The following is a 21,905-nucleotide window of genomic DNA, read 5'->3' as shown; positions in this document are numbered from 1 at the left end:
CACCGCACAGAGCCTTATTTCAAAGATAAGGCTAAAGAAGTTGTCTTCAGAGGCGTGCACGGAAGAGGAGAGTTAGTCACAGGCCACCACATGCGAGATTGAAAAGGGAAGCCTTCACCTCCTACAAAAAGGAACTGTAGCCCTTGTCCACTGTTAGGCTAAGGAATACTAAAGATTTATTACAAAACATGCCATATGAGGTGATATTTATTGGTTTTGGTTGGAGAACTTTTTATCATCAGGTGTTGTCTTTACTCTCACCTAGCCTAACATCTCATTATTAGAGCACTTGTTATTACTGGCAATCACCAAGTTTGTCTGTTGAAGTCATTTTACTGTTTGTTTTGTTGAGTATAAAAAGCTACTAAGCAAGTCAGGAAAAGTCTATTTACTGATAGCATGTTTAGAAAGACCTCAAATTCCTGTCTTCACCCCAGACATTAACAAAGACTATTTTTTGCAAAATGTTGAGTCATAAATTTTTGCCTTCATAGCACACCTATAAACAAGCCTGCAGAAGGATCCAGACTAAATCTGGTCACAAATTTAGAAATTTATGAGAGTTGACAACAGCAATTCACTGCAGTCCTACCCATAATAAGAAAATACATTGTGAGGAATGGGTCAACAAGAGATATAAGATATGCAATTAGACAAACTTATCTAAAATTACATGCCAAGTCTCTGCAGCAGAGCTTTCTGACTCTAACCCTTTTAACTGGAATTGGCAATTACTCAAACACTAATAATCTCAGTTACTTGATCGTGACAAAAGGGTTTGAATACTACTGAAGCAGAGAGGTATGGACAAGAAGCCACATAAAAAGCCTGAAAACAGTACTGCAGGATGATACCAAGTCTAAAAAAATGCCTGTGAAAAGGAAAGCTCTAAAACTCCTAGAGCAAAAGCCGTAACAGAGGAACATACGTCATTCTGGAGTCCTACATGCAGCTCTTCACAGGCACACTAAAATGTGACTACCTGAATGGAGCCTCTTCTACTCTCGTTACAAGAGCTGATTTGCAGATACTTCTAATGACAGAAATAGCATAACACTCAGCTATGGACACTTGAGCCTTAAAGTGGTTTGCAAAAGACCACGCACTTTTAGAGCTAGCTGAGACTCCCGAGTTCTCTCTCTCCTCTTTTCTAATTACAACCACCAAAACTAGTACCTAGGTAAAGACAACAGAAGCTGCCAGGATGCAAGTGTGTGTGTGTGGGGGGGGGGGGGGCAGACAGCATGAACCCACACATACAAAGTTGCTTTAAAAGGAAAAGTGGCAGAAGACTATCTTACTGCCTATCCTACGCCCCTGCAAAGTAACATTTACTATCCAAAGTCCTATCCAAGAGAGCTTTTTCATCGTTAGTGGGGACATCTCATGTTCACAGGAAAAGCCTGGTTTAACTCCAGGGATTTTCCACATACAAGGTGGATGTGACAGCTGAAGGAACACCAGCTCATACAAACAGAAAAGGAGAAAGCTGAACCTCACCAACAAGCCAGAAGAAAAGAAACAAATTTAGAGTTACCAAAACTGCTTGCCAGAAGCTATTTTCTATTGAGAAGATCTTGAGAAAGAAAATTACAGAACTACAGCCTCTAAGCAATCTACCTTTTGGCCTGAGCTTCAAATTAGTGGAGGTTTCCTTATGGCAGTCTGCAGTATGCCAGTGATCCCTTAGTCGGCTTCAGTACCAGAGGCATATTAGGAACAGGAGCTAATTTATTCAGTTTCTCAAGTAAAGATTTACAGGTGAGGGAATAACAAACAGCTGCAGAAGAGGGAAAGGATGCAAGAACAGTTCTATAAATCTTAAAGTTTCTGAAAGCACATAGTAATGTATTGAAGTTCAGCAAAGTGCCATAACCTACAACTAGATCAGTCGAATTGCCTCTGTTGAAATCAGTCAGGTTCCCTCACCCTCTGAAACTCAAGAAAGGTTGTTTAAAGGCACTTAGCAAACACCCACAGATTAGGCTAACCGGAGTACAGGTCCCCATACAATTTGGATGGCGTACCAGGAGTTCATCCATGCTCGTCTGACATTTCTCCAGATTGATCCGTTTAATTGCCACCTTCTCTTTCTTTGGAACGCAAAAGGCTGCCTGCACCACGGCAGTTGCTCCACTCCCTGTGGGCAAAAAAGACAAACAGTTAACATCATCTTCCAGGACTTCTGCAGAAAGCAAGTTAGATGCCAATATGGTAAATGAAATACCAAAGTCAGAGCCAGTGAAGCCTACCCCACAGGAATGCCTCCCTGTGCAACCCACCAGGCCAGCTCAGGTACTGAAGCACTGAGCTAACAGAACAAAACCAAAGCACATCTTTATAAGAGATCATTACAGCTATGCAGACAAAAAGCCCAGACTACACCTCACGTATAACAGAGGAGCGATTCCTTTAGCGTGCTTTTAAAGGAAAGGCCATTTAGGTCACAGACTTTTAGCGCTATGTGTTCCACCCAGAGCACTGAAACAAGCCACACTGCTTGCTACCAGCACTAATGAGATCTTTCAAGTATTTTTATATACTAATTGCTCTCTCCAATTCCCTTCAGTTTATGCAAAGACAGTAGGTAGCTTCACTCAAGTCTGTTCAGCTCCAGGTCTCACACAGCTGATCAATGTCTTGGTGCCTAGGTTGAATACCACCACAGGAAAACTCTTAAATTTAAGTGTGTATGTGTTGGGGGGAGGGGGGGGAGTTGTCTTTAAGGTAAATTTGTCCCAACTGTTAAAAGTATCCATGAGCTCTGGATTTAAACTGCTCAACAACATCCTTCATATAAAAATAAGTGTGACTTATAAATACCTAATTGATTATAAACCTGTGTGTGTTGGCTTTCAGAAATAGTTGCAACATTTGGTTTTCATTAACAGGACACCTTCTTGCTTTATTTTATCCCCTGGCTCTTGGTTCCCCACATTTACATGCTTTGGTGGAAAGGAATAGTTCAAATGAATAGGAGAGGGGATGGGAGAGGTGTAAAAAGCTCAAAAAAAATGGTATTAAGCTCTTAAGTTAAAAAAAAAAGAAGCGTTTATTATCCCGAGCACAATTCCTGAACCCAGTTGGGCTGACGAGATGGACAAAAATGGTCATTTTGGTTTTTTTTGGAGTGAAGAAATTATTTCACCAGATTCTCCTATCTTAATGCTACAAAACGTGCCTCAAATTCTGCAATGCTGGTCAAGCACACCAGCCATTTTTGGAAAATATTTTATTAGTACGTTCAGATAAACTGAGGGCAAAAGCTTGCAAACCGATCTTTAAACAAAGACTAACTATCAACAGCCTTAATGCAGCGAGCGGCACAAAGCCACAGCCGAACCTGAATAAAATGCTAGATGGAATAAAGAGCTTGAAATCCTGTACCGAAAGATGCAGAAAAATCTATTACATTCAAGAAGTCACACACTTACTTACAAAAAGCTCTGAACTCAAGGGCGACACTTCTCTAGCCCTCCACCAGAAACCACTACGTTGGAGCTACAGGCATTTCACTTCACTTTATATGGCATTGCAAGCGTGCTCCGGACCACAGCTTCAGTTTGCCAGCTCGCTCCCTACACCTAAGAGTTTACATTTTAAAAGCAGAAAGCAGCAATGTGCAGAACCCAAAACGGCATGTTTGTTAAAGCTGTACTATTCCATGCAGCAGATGGGGTTTTAAGAAGTTTAAGACAGAGGCCATTTATTATTGGTAGGCAGAGTAATTCAGAGACAATTCCTAGCAGAGGGCACCACAAGGCTGCCAAGAACAGCTGAGATGGAAGAAAAGAATAGCAACACCGACAAAAATACTTACAAGGGACTTTTGAAATGAAGTTTGAGCACCCTAAGCAGGGCTTTGAGCAAAGGATGGAGACGACGGAAGAGCCTAGGCAGATGTTTTACAAAAGGCACATGGGAAAACACAAGAGAAGGTTTTGACAGCTGGGTTTGGCTCGGCTTTCGGAGTCGGGCTGTAATACACAACGCTAAGCACGCGACAAGCTCTGCACACGCTGCCCGCGGCCGCTCTGCCTGGCCAGTGTCGCGTGCCGGCAGCTTCATCGCAGGCACGGCCGCTCACCGCAAGTGTGGGGCTGCGCTGACCTGACCCTCTCCGCTCAGTATCTGCTGCCGCAAGTTCTTCTGCTGCTTCTTTGGGGAGGGGGAAAAAAAAAGTGAAAAAACACAGGAGAATGACTCAAGATAAAGGCAGTCGAGCACGCAGAAGTGGTGACAAGAGGCAGGAATAGTGAACTATGTCTGCATTTGCTAGCACCACCAGTTCCCCTACAGTAATAGCCTTTTGGAAGCCAGGAACAAAAACAAACATTTGTGCCTTTTTCATTCCTTTGGAAAGGGTTAGATCCCAGAAGAAACATTGTCGCTCACATGCTCACAGCACCAGCATTACAGTTTCTTTCTTTGGATGTTTTGATGCATAACAGAGACCAGCTGAAAACACAAGCTAGATCCTGGAAGAACGCGCTTCAGTATTGGATCGTGCATCTTGGAGGACCATCTTGCACTCTTCAGTTAGATTTGCATTGTGTACCTTTTTCTATAGAGCTACCTACATGCTCCTCACTAATGCAGCAGCATCTATACTTGAATATTCTTCCTGGATATCTCACTTGGTAGCTTCAGCATTAATCTGTTTTCCCCACCCAAGATTTTGGTGCCAGTCAAACCCAGCAAGTGTAAACACAGATGGCAGTGACAATAGTTACAATCCAGATATGACACCACTACTGTAGATCAAATCTTTCATGAGAAAAGAGTAATTACAAAAAAAAAAAAAAAAAAAAAAAGAGAGAGAGGGGCTTTGTATTTTCATTTCATGAAAATGTTACTTGCAGAAACAATAGATTAGATGCAAAATAATTAGAAGCAGAAACACGTAGCTCTTTTCTGCTCCTTGAGCCTGCCTGATTTAGGCTCACAAGGACTTCAGGGCAAAAACTTCTTCCCACCAAGGGTTTGGCCAGTGCCCCAGCATACAGGGAGCTGATCTGTTCACGGGTGCATGGCATTATTGGAACAGCAGTGAAATCCCCAAACTAAAACCTTCTTGGCACAAGGCAGGGAATCATCTGAACTTGAGACTCCTCCCATTGAATCCCCTGCTGCTCTGGCTTCCCCAGCAGCTCTCTTCAGTTCCATCACCACCTGCTCTCCCCGCTCCCACCCTCTGCCACCAATTCGCTTTTTCTTTCAGCTTCGCCATCGCAGTTAATTACGGGGAAACAATGAAATCTCCAAAGCGTATCGAGCAAGGATTAAGCCAGGCTGCAACAGGATGTGCCACGAGCAGGCTGCTCTTTGGCAGCAGCGGCGTGCCGTGCTTCTGGCACTGGACAAAGACAGGTTTCGATGCTTCGCTGGAGAGTCCTGAAAACACCGCAGCACGGCCACTTCAGGGTTTGCGGCCGCTCAATTTATTTATAAAAATTCCACAGCGAGAAGGAAACAAAAGAAGCTACAGATCAAGGATGCCAAATAGGTTGCTAATCAAAAACAGGTGTAGATATGGAAAAAGTGCTGATGGAGAGCAAAAATTGTTGCCGGGCAAGGAAGTTTGCAAGTTTAGGAGCAGGTGACGAATCTACGGGGAGGGACAGGGAAAGAAGTGTGATTTCCCTGGCTTTTATTAACCATCCTTGATGGGAAAACGGACAGTCTGTGCTACAGTGGCACATCCTAAACCAACTCTCTTAGCAGCCACTAATTTGCTGCAACCTGAGCCAGCTGCAGACCTGAGCACTGCTTCACTGCAAAACTGTGGGCTGCACTGGATTCAGGTCACATATGCAGCCCCCCTCAAGGCATTCAGATCTCAAAGACGGTGCTCAGACTCTTCCCCCGAGATCAGCTTGCGGAGAAATTTCACTCCCTAGTTAATCTCTTCCAGCATAACGGCTTAGCAAAACAATGTAAACTGGGCATAGCCAAAATCTTACTGCTCTATTCCTAAAAAATAGGATATAATTTGTCCATCAAAAGGGTCATGACCTGCTTTAGGAAGTGCTGCCTGACAAAGGCATAGCCTTCTAACCATTACATATTTCATGTTTCTGACGATTAAATAGTTCTTTCGGGGGGGGGGGGGGGAGCACTTCTGAAAGGATAAGAACAACCAAAACCAAGCACTGAAGCCTAGTTTCCCTGGATCCATGTTCCTTGAGTGATAGCCTTCAATGTTCAGAACTCCAGCCTGTGCTTCTCCCTAAGTTGGTACAAACTCCCTGTAGAAGCCCATCTCCAGTCTTCAAGGGAGATGGGACAGCTTCTGCACAGTCACTTGCTTTCACATAACTTATATGAAGTTTTACTAACCTTTGAGACCTCTGCCAAAGTTGATGGAAACCACTAATGATTTCAAAGCTGTTTGGAAGAGTGCAAAGGCAGGAGATTGAACTGCAGACATGGTATGGTCACGCACACTTTATTTCCAAAGGAAATTGAAACAAGAAGAAAGCTTGCAGCTCTCCTGACAAGACTGAGATGAATTGCACTGATACCTCCTCCCAGGCAAATTCAATTGAAGGCAGAGGTCCTTCTGGCAGAAACATCTGCTTAAGCAATGGGAACAGTCATCCCTAATGATTACAAGACAAATATCAAATCCTGGCTACAGAACAGATCTCCTCAAGCCCCCCCATATGCAATTGCAATTTAATTTAGTTACATAAAAATAGTGCTCACAAAACAAAGTGTGGTCCAAGCTTTATATCCATCTCACTACTGGAAGCTGCACGGAATTTCAAGTACCCCAGAAACATGGGAAGCTCCCTTCTTCCCTTCAAGGTAACTCAGCTGTTCACACTGCCATTTCAATTAACAGGAGACATCTTCCACAACGGCCTTGGAGCATCAGTTTTCATTTTAATGAGCTATCAAATACTCCCCCTACAGAGGAAATGTGCTCTTCCAGGGTTAAATGAAAGTTGCAGGCAACAGCTACATTTGTCATGACAAAAATCCCTTTTCTCGTATGCATTCTGTCAGCTTCTCATTACCTAGACTACATGCAGCACAAGCTACTAGAAAAATATTTTATAATTTAGGTTGGAAGGAACCTCTGGAGATCTCCAGTGCAATCTTGTGCTGAAAGCAGGGCAAAATCTCAAGTTAAAACAAATTGCTTGGCATCAAATTCACTATGATTTTGAATGTCTCTAACAATAGATATTCCACTTTTGGCTGTTCCAGTCTTTGAACATCCACACGGCAAAGCTTCTTCCTCACTATTAATCACAATTTGGAGTTTTGCATCTTGTCTGTTGCCTCTTGTTGCCTTCTGAAGAGTCGGGATCATCTTCTCTAACTTCCCATTAGATACTGAAGACGACGGTATCATCCCTCCTCCTCAGCCTTCACTTAACCTGAACAAATCACAAGTTTCCTGCCTGTACACCTTGCACTGTTAGACCACACTCATCCGCACGCCTTTGCATAACCCTGCCCTGACCTTTCACCATTCCCCTCTACACACACCAGTTCTGTATTTTTAAGCTAGATCTGTAAGGTATCCTCCACCACCTGGAGCACAGTGTCAGAAAGTCATTACTGACACAGGCACCGTTTGCAACTGTGCCCCTGTGTCTTCCCCTCTTATGCACGATACATTCAAAGCACTCCTCTGCAAGAGCGCTCTGGACCAAGCAATGGCTTTCAGGCTCCAAAACGAAACAAAAACAGACAAAAAACAATAACAAAAGAACCAAGCTCTGTGGGCTCCAGCATAACCTCTTAAATGGTCCCTCTTATACCATGCTCATTACAAAAACCAATGCAATTATCAGCTGACGGTTTTAAAAAAGTAAACAAAAGATTTTTTTCCGCAAAGTTTATCACTGAGTTAACTTCTTGCTACAAGGAAGACTGAAACTTATGGAGGATAGGTCCACTAGTGGCTATCAGGTACAACAGCTCAGATGCTGGCTCCAGCTCAGGAAATCCTCAACCTGTGCATAGCAGAAGATGGGGAAGTACAAGTAGAGAGGATAAATCCATACGTGCCATCTTTCTTACCTTCCTTCCCTCTATATTTGCATTTTCAAATAGAGTGTACTGGACTAGATGAAAGCACAAGAATTATCCTCCACTTTCTTCCCACTCCAGGCCTAGACTGAGATCACCGCTATTTAGGTGGTATCTTGAATTCTACAGTTGATTGCTTTCTGGTGGCAGGGCTGGGTCTAGTTCAGCTTGATACACTGCCTAAGATACCGCCAGACACCGATTCCTTGCTGCAGAATCCCTTTTGCTGAAGTCAAAGGTTATTACCTGAGTAAGTACCACTTAATTCCAGTTCACCACATGGAAGTCACCACTGCTTGTATCCATGCTTCCCAGTATGGCCAGCATGAGGATGTATGCTTTATCTTTGTTCCAAAAACCTTAAAAGCACGGGCAATGGTTGACAAGTCTCTGGGCTGCCAACCTCATGGCAGCATAGGAAGAGCTGACCATATACACATGGTCAAAATGGCTCAAAACCCCATTAACACTATCAGGCTGAAACTGCTCTCTTGCTGGGCAGTCAACATCAGTGTGTTGCTTCAGAAGAGCAACACAGCACATGAGCCTAGAGCATTTTCCAGATTGTCAAGATGCCAGAACACTCTGGGTATTGGATTACTCATTTCTTCTTGCTGGCTCTACAACCCTGCTCTCATTTTCACATATTCGTTTCTGCTCAGAGTCCTGAAGAAAGCCTTCAACTTTTGCCCACATTCTGTAGATCCTGGGGGCAAGAATCAAAGCACAGATATACACACTACCTTTTTTTTTTCCCTTCTTCTCCTGGACACCTTGTGGTCCTGTCTGAGCAGACCTCTTTTGGAGGTCCTACCTAAGCAGCCTAAGCCGCCTTTGGCCTTTTTTTTTTTTTTTTTAAGCTTAACCACCATAACCTAGATCCTCCAAAGAAAGGATGCAGTTTATGCCTTGTTATGATTAGCTGCATCTTTCTATGGGATTATACATATATAATAGTGAGAAGATCCAGTCATGGAATCCTACGCACACACTAAGGTCTCTGTGTTAGGGAAGTCAAATCAACAGTCCTCACTCCAGATCCCACAGGTGAGACTCCTAATTCCCAGGACCTTTCATGCTTTAATACTGAGATTTAGTATTTGTGTATCTGCCAGCGCAGGCCCTTGAATGGCAGCCTCAGCCTCTGGAAGCTTCAGTTCTTCAACAGCTGCAAGCCAAAGAGCTGTAGGAGCTCTGCTTTGTGGTTACTCCTTCCAGGGAGAATGCAGTAATAGAACAAGAAACTGCAAGACTGGGAACAGAATTTCTGTAATGTTCTTAAAGAGCACTGGGCAGACACAGATCTACCAGAAATTGAACATCAAATTAAACCCGGACTGATCTTCTGGCATTGTTTGGTCTATTTGCTACGGAGGCAAAGTTCTGTCCATTTGTATTTTCTCCACCTCACTTAAAGCACTTTGTGAACAAACAAACCTCTTTCGAAGAAACAAGCAAAAGAAACACACTTAGATCTGTAGGCAACTCAATACAGAGTGGGAATATGAAGTTCTGCATTGGGAGGATGGTGTAAGAGTCCACAGGAAGTTGAAGGTCTTCTTGGTAGAAGCCTCACTGTTCAAGAAAGCAAAGTAATGTTAATGGTCCTTGAAACACTGTCATAGCTTTAAGGCATCTCCAAGTCAGACTCCTACTACGTGTCAGATTCCTACTACAAACGATGGGATGATCCAACCCACACTTACAGTTACAAACAGCAGTAATAAAACTAGAGCAAGTTCATAATGAGACACAGACATACTCCTAGTGTTGTCAGAGTGGTGTTGAAAAAAATGTGCTCACCCATGATGACGAAAAGGCCTTCCCAGGTAAGCGTCATCTATTCAGTCAAGTACAACAGGAAGTGTCACAAATGTGCTACAATTTAAGTTACAATCTTGAATCAGCAGGAAGATCACTCAGGTACCTCTAGTGCAGATTTCTGAGGAAGAAGCTTTGAAGACAACATCACAACTCTGTTTTGAAGGAATTATTCTAAAATCTAGTATTTCTGTATGGCCAATGTCAAAATGTCACACTCTAATATGACAAAGCTTGCATCACCGAATGCAGCACGTTCACTCCTCTTCTGCTCTCACCTTGAGCACTGTCAAGTACCATGAACATTTAGCTGGGTTCAAGCCAAAGGTGGCTTTCATGTACACAGAGACGCTGGGCATGTGCAACAGAGCTCAAGTTGAGAAAGGATGATAAATATGAGGCATTGCATGTCCTGGCACAGAATTAAAACTTACATACTAATGATTCTTCCATCTCAGACTAGTGCAACTAATGATAACAGTCAAGATCTTTTTATGAAAGAACGGGCAAGAGGAACGGGACAAGGCACAGCTATTACTTGTGAACGTAAAATTCGGTATTTGTTTCATATAAATTGCAGGGGTCTGGCTTCGTAATGACCTCTGGTAATTTACTCCAGCATAGCCAAAGCTCAAGTAGCTTGCAGTTCTGCACAAGCTGGGAGGCCATTTATTTCAAACAGTATTGAAACAAGAAGAATCTGTGTTGTTAAGACTCAGTTACATGTTTTTGCAAAGCTTGAGATCATTTCTCAATCATTTCATGTTAGTACCTGTGGTGTCCAACAGACAACTAATACTCCAGCATTAATCCATCACGTTTAAGGAATTTCAGAGAATAAGGAGAAGCACATTTCACAAACAACTATAATACACAAACTACAGCCAAAATATTTGAACTGCACATAAACTTCCTGACAGTGAATTATTCACTATCTTGATGAGAGCTTTTGCCATTTATAGTATCACTAGGGGTGGTGGGGGATTAAAAAAAAAATGGTGTTCAGAGCCTGGAGGTTTCTGTCCAAGCAGGACAACGTCTTTTTCAAGATTCCTGATGCTCTGTGCACAGAGGACAGTGATCAGCCACTCAAAGGTCATACAACATAGCTAACAAGTATTTAAATGCACTTCCCACTCGGTGGTCCATCAGTATGGAAACACTCAATATTGCAGAATTAAAACTTACTACCCAGCAATTTAATTCAGTTCTCAGGCTTGAAAGGAAAAATACCAACCCATATCAAATCACTTGATAAGAAAGCCTATACATTTTTCAGAGTCATCTGCCACTGACAAGCAATGGCCATGGTTTGGTACTTCTCCCCATGACCCCACAGAACTCCATGACAAAAAGCTTGTGAATAACCGAGTCTTTGATCTATAAACTGCTGAGCTACTGTGAACTGCATTAGTCAATGCCACCAAAAAGAAAAGGAGTCTTATGGAAATTCTCCTCCGACCCCACGTTTCATTGTTCTCTCAAAGCTTCATTAGTATCTCTTAGGCCCTGAGCACAGAAAAACATCATTTGTTTTTCTACCCTTCTCCTATCTTCTGCAAATATTCAGGCTGGAAACCCTTATAGACTAAATATGCTTTCTCCACCAGAAATTAAATTTTTGTAGAGAATTCGGCTGGCCTCCCAACATAACCCAACCCAGCACTGGACTAGAGGATGAGGAATAGGTTTGGCCATGAGAAGCATTTAGGCAAATTACCAGATAAACTGCCACCATGTCACTTCACTATTTGGTTTCACTCACTTCACCTCTAGGCATCAGTTTATGGTGCACACATCTGAGCCAGGCTTTAAGCTGATTCACTGTCACCAAAAGGTACTGAGCACAGCAAGCAGTGGTAGATATCCAACCCTGGTACTCTGTGCTGAAGCAATAACAGCAGGAAAACAGAGATAGAGGGAAAAAAGCTACTAGTCACAGATTACAAGAGGAGAATCAACAGTGGTGAGCTGCAACCCAGCTAATGCTCTCTACAAACCTTTCCCCTGCAAAGAGCATCGCAAGGAAGAGAGATATGGCCACAGGAGGCAGCTGTGACAGCACATCTAGCTTTCTGTAGCCCCCAGGATACCCGTGAATTAATTCAAGTTCAAACTAGAATACATTCCCCTCCTATCTTTAGGCAGCTACAATTTGGTCAGTCCAACTCAAAACATAGACATAAAAGCTACTGAAGTGGCAACAGCCTGTGGAGAAGAGACCAGGACCTCACCAGAAAGCAATGACTCCCTCCAATTGCCACAACGTGCCTAGGTGATTTGGGAAACTGCCTTTGAGACTATTTTCCCCATGTTTGTAACTGGCCCTTGGAGCTTACTTTAGTTACACAAGCCCTGCGTGACCTGCCACATTTACTTAAGTCGCTATTAGCATGCCGAAATTAGATTTTCGGTTTGAAACCAATTATATTTATTTGATTTCATGCCAGCATCTCTGGCTAATTTAAAGGGCACTGAAGCTATGCAGTGTTAATTCTGCAGGATGGAAAGCAGGCACAGATTTCTCATTTCCAAACACAGCAATACTACTGGAGAAGATTTATCCCTCCCTCTTAATCACTGTCAGTTATCTTTATGGTATATGCAGTAACGTAAATAACGTGCTAGCTGTCTTTGGGCATTACCAAGGCTCAAAACACAGCCCTTGCACAGTAGCCATGCCAGCGTTCACCTTTCTTCCCTCTCAACCTTTATCTCTGAACTCTGTCTCAACTGTAATTGTCAACTGTAGAGGATATTTTATTTGGCCGAGATTCCACTAACCAGAACACTCTGTCTGCATACAGTGCAGATGTTTGATAGTACAGTGGTTATTTTAGGTAAATAAGCTTTCAAGTATCTGATGGTTAAGCATTTGATATGTCCTCTCCTGAAGGCTATTATCCTTTCATTTCAGGGAATAGTCTGATCTAATAGGTCTTTTCTGCATCTATTAGTGTGTTCAGCACACAAGATTAGTCTACTGGTTAAAAATTACATTCCCTAACCAAGAGTAATGAGAACCATCCCAAGCCTTACGATGAGGACAAATAGGTATGCTCAGGCTGGTAGCCTGTCAGACTCTCAGCTGTTCAAATACAGATTTGCATTGGTGAGCCGTTCATCAGGAAAAGAGTTCACGCTCAAGATACTTCTTCCAATGAAGTACAGTTTGCTAGAAGTCAATACCAATGTATTTCTTAGCTGTTAATGCCAAGACATTTATTAGACAACAGTTTGTATATTTACATGTCAAGTTTCCAAAGGAGTCAGAATTTCCTCTGGAAAGCCTTAAGGAATTAGATCAGAAGAGTTTGTAGTCAATGCACTTGAGGTTTGGAGATGAAACAAAACCTGATTTGTAGCTCTCCCATGTTCACGCTCTGTTCTAGCTCTCCTCGTTCAGCTGTGCAATGTTCTTGCAGTTCTCAGGAGGGGATATCACCAAGTATCAAGTATCACCCAAGTCTTAGAGCAAACAGACATCAAGGACTCCCACCGGAACGTAAAGCAGGTGGTGCAATAAAAACGCCATCCTATGGATGCGTGTTACAAATCAGAAGACGTTGTTGCTTCCCGCTGTCACAAGGAATCTATTAAACAGTTGTTTTGCACAAAGATGACAGGGTCACACAGAGATTTGATTGTTTAATGGAAAGTGTGCCTGTAATTCCCACATGCACCATTTCAAACACAAACATTCATTAATTTAGTATAGGGATTATATGATCTGGCACCTACAATAGCAGGGGACCAGACTCCATGACCCAGGGAGTCCTTTCTAGCCCCCATCTCAGTGAAATAAGTAATAGCATTTTTCCTTCTATTTTCGTTCTGAAATTTGACATAATGAAATCCATCCCTGGGGATTTTGCAGGAAAGGAATTTACTCTGTGACAAGAAGTATCTTGTTTAATTTAAGTAAGAGCTTTTAGCCATGGAGGTAACCTAATACTGTGTTGCCTGCTTAAATCTGCAGATGGTCTGAAATGAAAACTACTGTTTAAACTGCCCCACTTAACAGGATCAGCTCTGAGCATCATTGGCTAATTCAGTGCTGATTTTAATAAAAATATTTTTCAGGTGTTCTTGTCCCTCACCTCTTAACTCACTCTGACTTTTCAGATGCTATCATTTTCCACTATTCTCTCCACCACCTCCAAAGCTTCCTTTCTTTCTTTCCAGAAAGCTGGAATTAACTCTAGATCACCAGAAAATGGATTTATGACCCTCTGAAGACCAAAGAGGAGCGAAAGCCTAGCTTAAGATTGAATTAAAGATACACAACATGTTCAACAGTAAATAAGGATTTTTTCATTACAATGTTTGGGGAAACTCAGTTCTACAAAACATATCTTTAATTGCCACAAAGTGTAACAATACTACACCCTGACTACAAGCGTTTAAATCGAATTCACTGTTCACAATTTGCAGATCCCATTTTCCTACCTGACTATGCTCTCTCTTTCGACAACTTGCAAAATTTATAAATTAACACTGCTCTAAGACAAAAAGGCAACTCGAACTCTTTCACGCAATGGTCTAGCAGAGGAGACCACAGGCCAAGCAGTGTGTTCGGTCAGACCTCACAGGACACACAGTGGCGTACTCGAGGTCAAAATTTCATGCCAAAATTTTAACTTAATTAACAATCCTGTTGATGGATGGAAAGAAAATGAATAGAGCTTCCTCCCACATAGCTTTATTAATAGCAAGGTGCTGACAGTAAGAAAAGTAAAATTTGTGCTTAAATTACTATTCATGATTACAAAGTAGTAAAATTATGAGCTAAGCCCAAGCAGAATTTACTGTGCTAATACATGATCATTTAAGTCACTACTTCAACTTGCCTTATTCTTTTTAACTGTTCCTATCTTCTCTTTCCTAGATGAAGTTATATAGGCTTATTTCCTGCCTGAACAAAAAATTAGTTTGGAAGAATGCTGCAAAGTCAGTTCAGCATGAAACAACATTTTGCCAGTTTCTGAAGTAAAATAATTTGTTTGTTTCTCTCCCCTAACCACCCAACTCAGGAGCTCTTGAGACTAAACAGACAGGCAGAAAAATGAAATCTGGCAAGAAACTAAAGCTTCTTTCAGAAGAGCTTTTCTGTATTCCAATGAAAAGGAATTTTGAGTTATGAAATTTTTTTAAGTTTTGTTTCACGTGAATGTTGTTCAAGTGGTATAAAGTTCCAAGGGATGTTTGGAGAGAAGACTTCAAATTTTATATTTCAGCAAAAAAGCAAATAAGTGCTCTGAATTTACTCTGCATTTCATTCATTGAAGACAGCTGTCTCCTGTAGACTTCCTAGCATGCAGAACACAGGATCTCTCTAAGAAATCCTCGTAAGGCATGACAGATTCTGATGTAGCAGAAAATGATATGCAATCAAATACTTTTTTTGGTGTGAGATTTCTCTTAGTTGCAAGAAAATCTATGTTAAGCAAAAATTCTCTGTGCAGTGACTCACATGAGGAAGCAACATTAAAGAATCCTAGGGGAGCAGTGGAAGAAATGTGATAAAAAAAAAAAAAAAAAAAAAAAAAAAGCACTGCCCGATATTGCAGCTATTAAGTTTAGCATGGGTGAAAAAAACATGAGATTTCTCCATTTTACACTTTGGTTATTGCAAGTGTCTGCCTGCTTGTACTATATGATGGGCCTACATAATCCTGTTAGAAATAAGGGATATGAGAACTTTAATCCTTAGCTGCAGAAGACCAAGTATTATTAATGTTTCAGATAAACAACGCATCCAAAACGCCTGACTGATCAAACTTATGTTTGAGTGAATTGCTCTAAAGGTCAGTCTCACTCATTTGTATTCCCACACGAGGGGAACACAAGAAATACTGAAGCTGTATCATGGCCCTAGTCCGGTACCTGTAACATCTGTTGTCATTTAGCCCATAGCTTGGATTTTTGTCTCACTTGCATCAGACAAGGTTTGATTTTTCATTCGTACTGTATGCACCCTTTACTAACTTACATAATACTTGCACATCAGAGGTCTCCTCTCACAAACTAGGTCAGAGAGCTGACCTTCTGGTTAAGATCCTGGTCTGCCTTTCAGCCTGGGATCTAGCCAAGAAATTCCTGCATGACCATGGGCAAGATGCGTAGAGCTCGATTTTCCAAAATGCCAAAGCAAAACTCCCTTGGGTGAAGTCACAGGAAACTGCAGCCACTTTGAAAGCCAAGTTCTTTGCATCTGAACCTCAGTTGATTCCTAGTGGAGTACGGGATAAGAGGCTTGATAAACTCATCTGGAAAGTCCCAGGCTCCTGATATTTCAAAGACTTTGCAATGCCAAATTCCGTTATTCCACAGTTATTCTTCTACACCCACACAGTCCCAAGTTTCTCTCTTCCTATCATTAAGCAAGTTTAACAATAATGAGTGAGTTTGAGGGCTCCAATAGCACAGCCGCTACAGGAGTTTACCACTACAGAAGTCTGTGATGAATACCATGTACTTTACGAGAAAATTTCCAAGAAAATCTGACCAAAACATAGTTTTGAACAATTTACTAAAACAATTAGTAATAAGAAACAGCGTTATTGCTTGCCATTTTGAAGAGCTCCAATTTTTAAATTTCATAAAAGTCTCTAGACATTGACTTGATGAGCAAGCTGCCGCTTCTAACATCCAAAAATAAAACAGATTTTGCCAACTTTAGATAGATGAATATTCTGCAGAGACTATTTTCTCCAAGATTTTATCAGTTGCATAAGAAACAACCCTCTAGGGCATGCATTTGTTAGTCAGCATATGCACCCCCCAAGGTGTGCTCAGGAGCATTGCACATCCAAATTTCTCAGCGCTATCCAAGATACCTGAATTAAACCAAAACTATTTAAACAGTCTTCTTGAGAAATTTAAGTGTTAAACATTTATCAGTCCAGGAATCTAGCTGCACCGGAGGCAATTGCAACATACAAACCACAGAAAAATGTGAACCACTTCCATATGAAATACTATGTGTGTTTGCTCCTAATACCCTAGAATAGCCAAAAGCAGCAGGAACCATCTCTGCCCTCCCCTCAGACCAGCAGGAGAGGCAGCCACACTGCTTCAACAAGAAGGATGTATTCTTCCCAAACAAGCCTCTTTCACCACTGCTCATCTTTTTCGTACCCTCAGTCTGCTTCTTTATGCGTTTTATCCTCCTTCATATCAGAGAGTAACTGATAGAAACTAAACAAAAAAAAATATACACACAACTGAACATCTTTTGCTTTCGCTTCCCAAGAGATTAAGAACTACTCTATTTAATGCCTTTGATAACATCACTCAGTAGAACAGAGTTAAAGAAATGAGATGTGTCGGGTACTCAAAGAAAAGGTAGCTTGGATGCAATAGTAACGTGGCTATGGATCCACAAAGTCCATATACTGAGTCTCACTCAGGAATAAGCAGGAACATGCATTTGTTAACATTCGAGTAGCTGAGAAACCGCGGTATGAAGAATCATCCATTTCGGTGCCCAAACAGACTAAAGTGCTGTGAATGACTGCCAACATTTTAAAGAGAGCTACGCTTGCCCAAAGACAGTTTTATGCAAGCTTTAACATAATTTAAAGCAACAAAAAAGTTTTTTCTATCAACGTGAAAAACATTTGCAAACAACGCAAGAAGTGAGTCTTTAAATGAATTAACCAGTCTAAATGTGGGAATGTGCAGTAGGAATCGAGTTTAACTAGTTGCACGGGGAGAGAGAAGAGAGGAAATCAACGAGGAAACACTAAAACAAAACATATGGCACGAAGATTGTCTAAACAGTCAATTTAGTTTAAGTTGTTATATTTTATAGACTGTAACATTTTCCTTGAATGAGCGTAAAATAGTCAGGCATATGAAACTGGTGGCAACTAGTACACAAGACTCTTGGGCTAAAACAAAACAGAAAAAACACATGCACTTCAGAGCAGAAACCTAAAAAGTTATCATCAGACAAGCATCTCCCATTCCACTCCAGTCTTCATAATTAAAGACTTCAGTGGTACCTAATAAGTATTTATAGGCTACTCTTTATAGATGGTGGCACGTTTTCAGTATGTGAGGTATTTATCCAAGCACAGGATGGGTGACCAGATATTTTGACAAGATTTAGGTAAATGCAAAAATTAATTCCCAAGACATTCCTACATATCTGCAAAAGAATTTCTGCTACACGGGCATACGTGCTTGCACGTAGAGCTTGGGGAAAAAACACAAATAGAAACCTAAACATCAAACTTGAGAAGAGCACGCTGTCCATGGGCAAAGACCAATTCAAAAGCTGCAAGAGCCACAGCCACTGAAAAAAACCTAAAACTAATCATTCAGTAAATCTGCACTTCAATTTTCAATTTAAGCTTGATTCCTGAGGGGAGAAGAAACTCCCAACACATCTGTTCTCTCCAGCCTGCGTTCTCTTCATTGATATGAAGGAATCTGTCAGAGGGGGAAAAAGAGCAGAGGAGTAGAGCAAGGGAGAACTCGAACTGCTAATTTATCTTCTGTTTCTGGCAGAGATTGTTAATAGGAAACAGGATGTTCCCCAGTCAAATGGCCACAGCCAGTACAGCTCTTCTCTTTCAAAAAGCATAAGTAGCAAAATGAGAATGATCCAGTTCCAATCAACTTCACTACTGCTATCAGTATTTCCAACAGGAACTGCGAGATCCAAAGGACCCCGGTCTGCGAGTATCTGAGCAGCAGAAGCAGCATGAGGTCTAATTTCCCCCCTTCACCCCAAGGCTTCAAAAGAGGACTGCCGTGATTTATATATAATTCACGCTTGGAAGACCACCTTCACAAGCATGAGGATAGACTACATTTTTCTTTTTAAAATGAAAATTCAAACATCTCCAGAGATGGTATCCACCTGCAATAGGTAATGCTACTCTGTGGGTACATTCCACAGAAATGCATTATAACTTGTTTCCTCTCCCCCAACCCCCACCTCTATTCCATGGTGGGGGAGGGGAGATCCCCTACCCAAATGAAAGTCAGGTTCTGATTCTAATCAAGATCCCTTAATTTGGTGTAATGAAAGTTATTTAAGCCTAACGAGGCTACTCAGCAGGTAGCCACTAACACTAACCAAGCATAATAAACACAAGCATTAATCCACATCATAAAGGTACATTATAAAAATGGCACAAGACACCTCCAGTGCTAATTTTTTTTTTTTTTTTAAGTAGTGGCTAGAACGAGGAGGGCAGTTTTACAGATTTTTAAGGCAGCTAGAATGTTTGCTCTTTCAATTCTTGCACTGTAATGGTATAGAGTCATCCAAGTCATATGAAAGCCACACGTAGATATTTTCAGACAAAAAAACAGTACAAACAGGGAATTAGGCCACAGTCAGACGTTGATTTCATTTATTTTGATGTGAAAAATAACAGAGTTTGTAACCTACTGAATGCTGGGCTCAAAACTGAAAAAAACAGTTTAATCAGAAAACAAGTTAAATCCTTTAAAAGCATCAGTGCGGGGTTCATCACTATCCATATCAGACCTTCTCTTTGTTCACTACTGAAAAAACTTTTACAGCTCTGCAGAAGTCATGGGAGCTCAGAAAAACCTTGAGGTTTACAGGAGACACGAAGCAGGAGGTAAAGTAGGCCAGCTCAGTTAGCACAGTGACATTTTGTCCCACAAATGATATATGTGCTAAAAAATCTGCGTCACGTATACATCCACAGCACTGGCAGCCACATGAATGTTTAAAATGAGTAAGATGAGGGGGGATGGGAAAATTTAAGAAAGGAACCATATGTTTGTAATACACACATTTCAGTGTACACTCCATTACATTCCAGAAAGGCAACACAATCTTTCAATGAGCAGACAACAGTCAGAAACTCAAAGTTTACAGAGTAGGAAGAGATATGAAAGAATTGAAATATTCTTTTCCTGCTTCTTTCCCTCCCCAAGTTGTGCATTAGTGTGAGACTACAACATACCTACCTCTGCCTTCTAATATTGTCAGACTATAGGATGTGCATCTCTAGCAGCAAGTTCCCAGAAGAGCAGAAGTGCATTTACACTCCCTTTTGTTCCCATCCCACTCTTCTCCCCAGCTACAAAGAGGCGGCTTGTCCTTCCGCTTCTCGGGTTGGATACTCAAACTCAAACCCTTGCTCTGTATTACCCGAGAGCACCCCTTCAGAGGCTCCCAGGAGAAAAGCGCTCCCTGCGAGCAAGGGTGCAACTCCCGGTCCTGGAGAATCCGGGAGCCCCGGGCCCTGTTCTCCCCTCCCTCGCCCTTCTCTGCTGCTCCTCCGGGAGGCTCCGCACCAGCCTCCCCAGGGCGCGTTTTCCAAAGGAGGTTTAACAGGCTGATCTGCAAGATTATGTCTTCCTTGGTCTTTACCGCCAGCCTGCCTCCTTTCTAAGGCACTGCTGCTCCCACTAGGCGAAGGGAGAGGATAAAGCCCGATCCGACAGAGCAACAGGGATTTCCAGAACTTCCAGAAGGATTTCCCCCCCTAAAAAAAGCTTTAGTTCCTTCCTACTTTCAAACAATGCCAAGAATTTAATCTCTTAAAACAGCATTTTCCCCAAACTCACCCACCCCTGTTAACAGAAACCAAGTCTCCCTGTTCGGCAGAGATGCAAGGCCTGGGCACGATAGAGCTATGTCGTTTATAAATTTCAAGTAAAAGCAATTCACAAAGATTAAACTAAGAAAAAATAGCCTCCTTCCTAAAAGCCTTTGGCCAGGAGCCGGCCCTGCCACCTCCCACTTTATTTCCTGCCTCCAGAGAGTGACACGAGAGGCACTGACCTTAGCGTTGCCTGTGGCACCACCTCAGATGTGTCACACGCTCACCCTAGAGCAATATATCCCTCAAACACACACCCCAACAAAATGGTTGAGAGAGCCAATAAATCAGTAGAGCAGGAGCCCCTTGGTAACTGTGCAGTTTAAAGTCAAAACAGAGCCTAAGAAAAACGATAATAAATTTAACGGAGAGCAAGGGCCAGGCCTCAAGCCGGGAGGACAATGAATGAAGATCCAGACAACAGCAAAAACGCGGCCGAGAGAAAAGAAATAAGATACAAGGCTTGTTCAGCGGCACCACGGAGTCCTCCGTCCCCCGAAGGCACGGGGGCGAGACAGGGCTGCCACCACGGCGCGGGGCCGGTGCTGCCCCGGCGGGGGGGAGCCCCGCCAAAGCGGGGGGCTGCGCCGCGGCCGGCCTCACCCCCAGCAATCCGGGTGGGTGACAGGTAACCAGAGGAGCCCCCAGAGCCCGTCCCTGCCGGGACAGGGGGTGCGGAGAGCCCCCCCCCCCCCCAAACCTGTGCAGAGGGGGAGTGACGCTGCCCGGGCGCCCCCCAAAGCCGAGGGAGGTGTTAGTGCCCCCCCCCCAACGGGGGCAGACCCACACCCTCCCTCTGAGGTGCATGGGGGGGGGGGAAGAGCCCCCCACATGCACAACCCGGGCGAGGGGAGCAGACCCCCAGAGGGAGCATCAAAACGCAGCAGCGGGGGTTCAAGACCCCCCCCTCCCCAACACACACACTCCCAGAACAGCCCCCCCGGGGGTGGGGGGCAGACCCCACCGCGCACACACACACACTCCCCTCGGGGTGGGGGGCACCACCGAGAACACCTCCCGAGAGGGGGCAGACCCCCCCCACACCCCTCCTCGGGGGGAGCACACACACACACACACACACACACACACCCCACACACACACGCACAGGGGGCAGCGGACGCCGGAGCCCCCTCACACGCCTCAGCGGGGCGCCGGGGCAGGACCCGCGGGAGGGGAAGGGGGGAAAGGCGGGGTGGGGGGGGGGGGGGGGCGCGCACTTACCGATCACCTCCTGCAGCTCGTAGTCATCCTTGTTGATGGACCAGGGCAGGGCGCTGGGGTCCTCGGCCATGGCAGCGGGGACGCGGCCCGCACGCAACGCGAGCGCAGAGGCGAGGCGGCCCCCGCCCGAGCCCTGCCCGCAGCGGTGCCCGCAGCCCCGGCCGCCGCCGCCGCCGCCCGCTAGCGCCGGCCAAACTTTGCCTGCTCCCTCCACCTGC

The 21,905-nt window shown here is 43.4% G+C and overlaps 1 protein-coding gene across 3 annotated transcripts in view; it reads right to left on the bottom strand.

The window, feature by feature from the left end:
- Positions 1–21,905, bottom strand: part of OXSR1 (oxidative stress responsive kinase 1) — an 88,907-nt gene extending 67,002 nt beyond the window's left edge. For 2 of the 3 annotated variants that reach the window (XM_062568769.1, XM_062568770.1), the window contains exons 1-2: positions 21,688–21,905; positions 2,028–2,140 (exon numbers count right to left, since the gene is read on the bottom strand). In XM_062568769.1, coding sequence (XP_062424753.1) covers positions 2,028–2,140; positions 21,688–21,757 — 183 coding nt within the window. In that variant the 5' untranslated portion in view covers positions 21,758–21,905. Of the gene's footprint in view, positions 1–2,027; positions 2,141–8,037; positions 8,119–21,687 lie in introns of those variants that run through there. The other variant, XM_062568771.1, reaches the window with a different exon arrangement.

This window comes from Rhea pennata, chromosome 2 (genome assembly GCF_028389875.1).
Source record: "Rhea pennata isolate bPtePen1 chromosome 2, bPtePen1.pri, whole genome shotgun sequence".
In the NCBI taxonomy this organism is placed as follows: Eukaryota; Metazoa; Chordata; class Aves; order Rheiformes; family Rheidae; genus Rhea; species Rhea pennata.
This window is presented reverse-complemented; position numbering and strand designations above follow the sequence as displayed.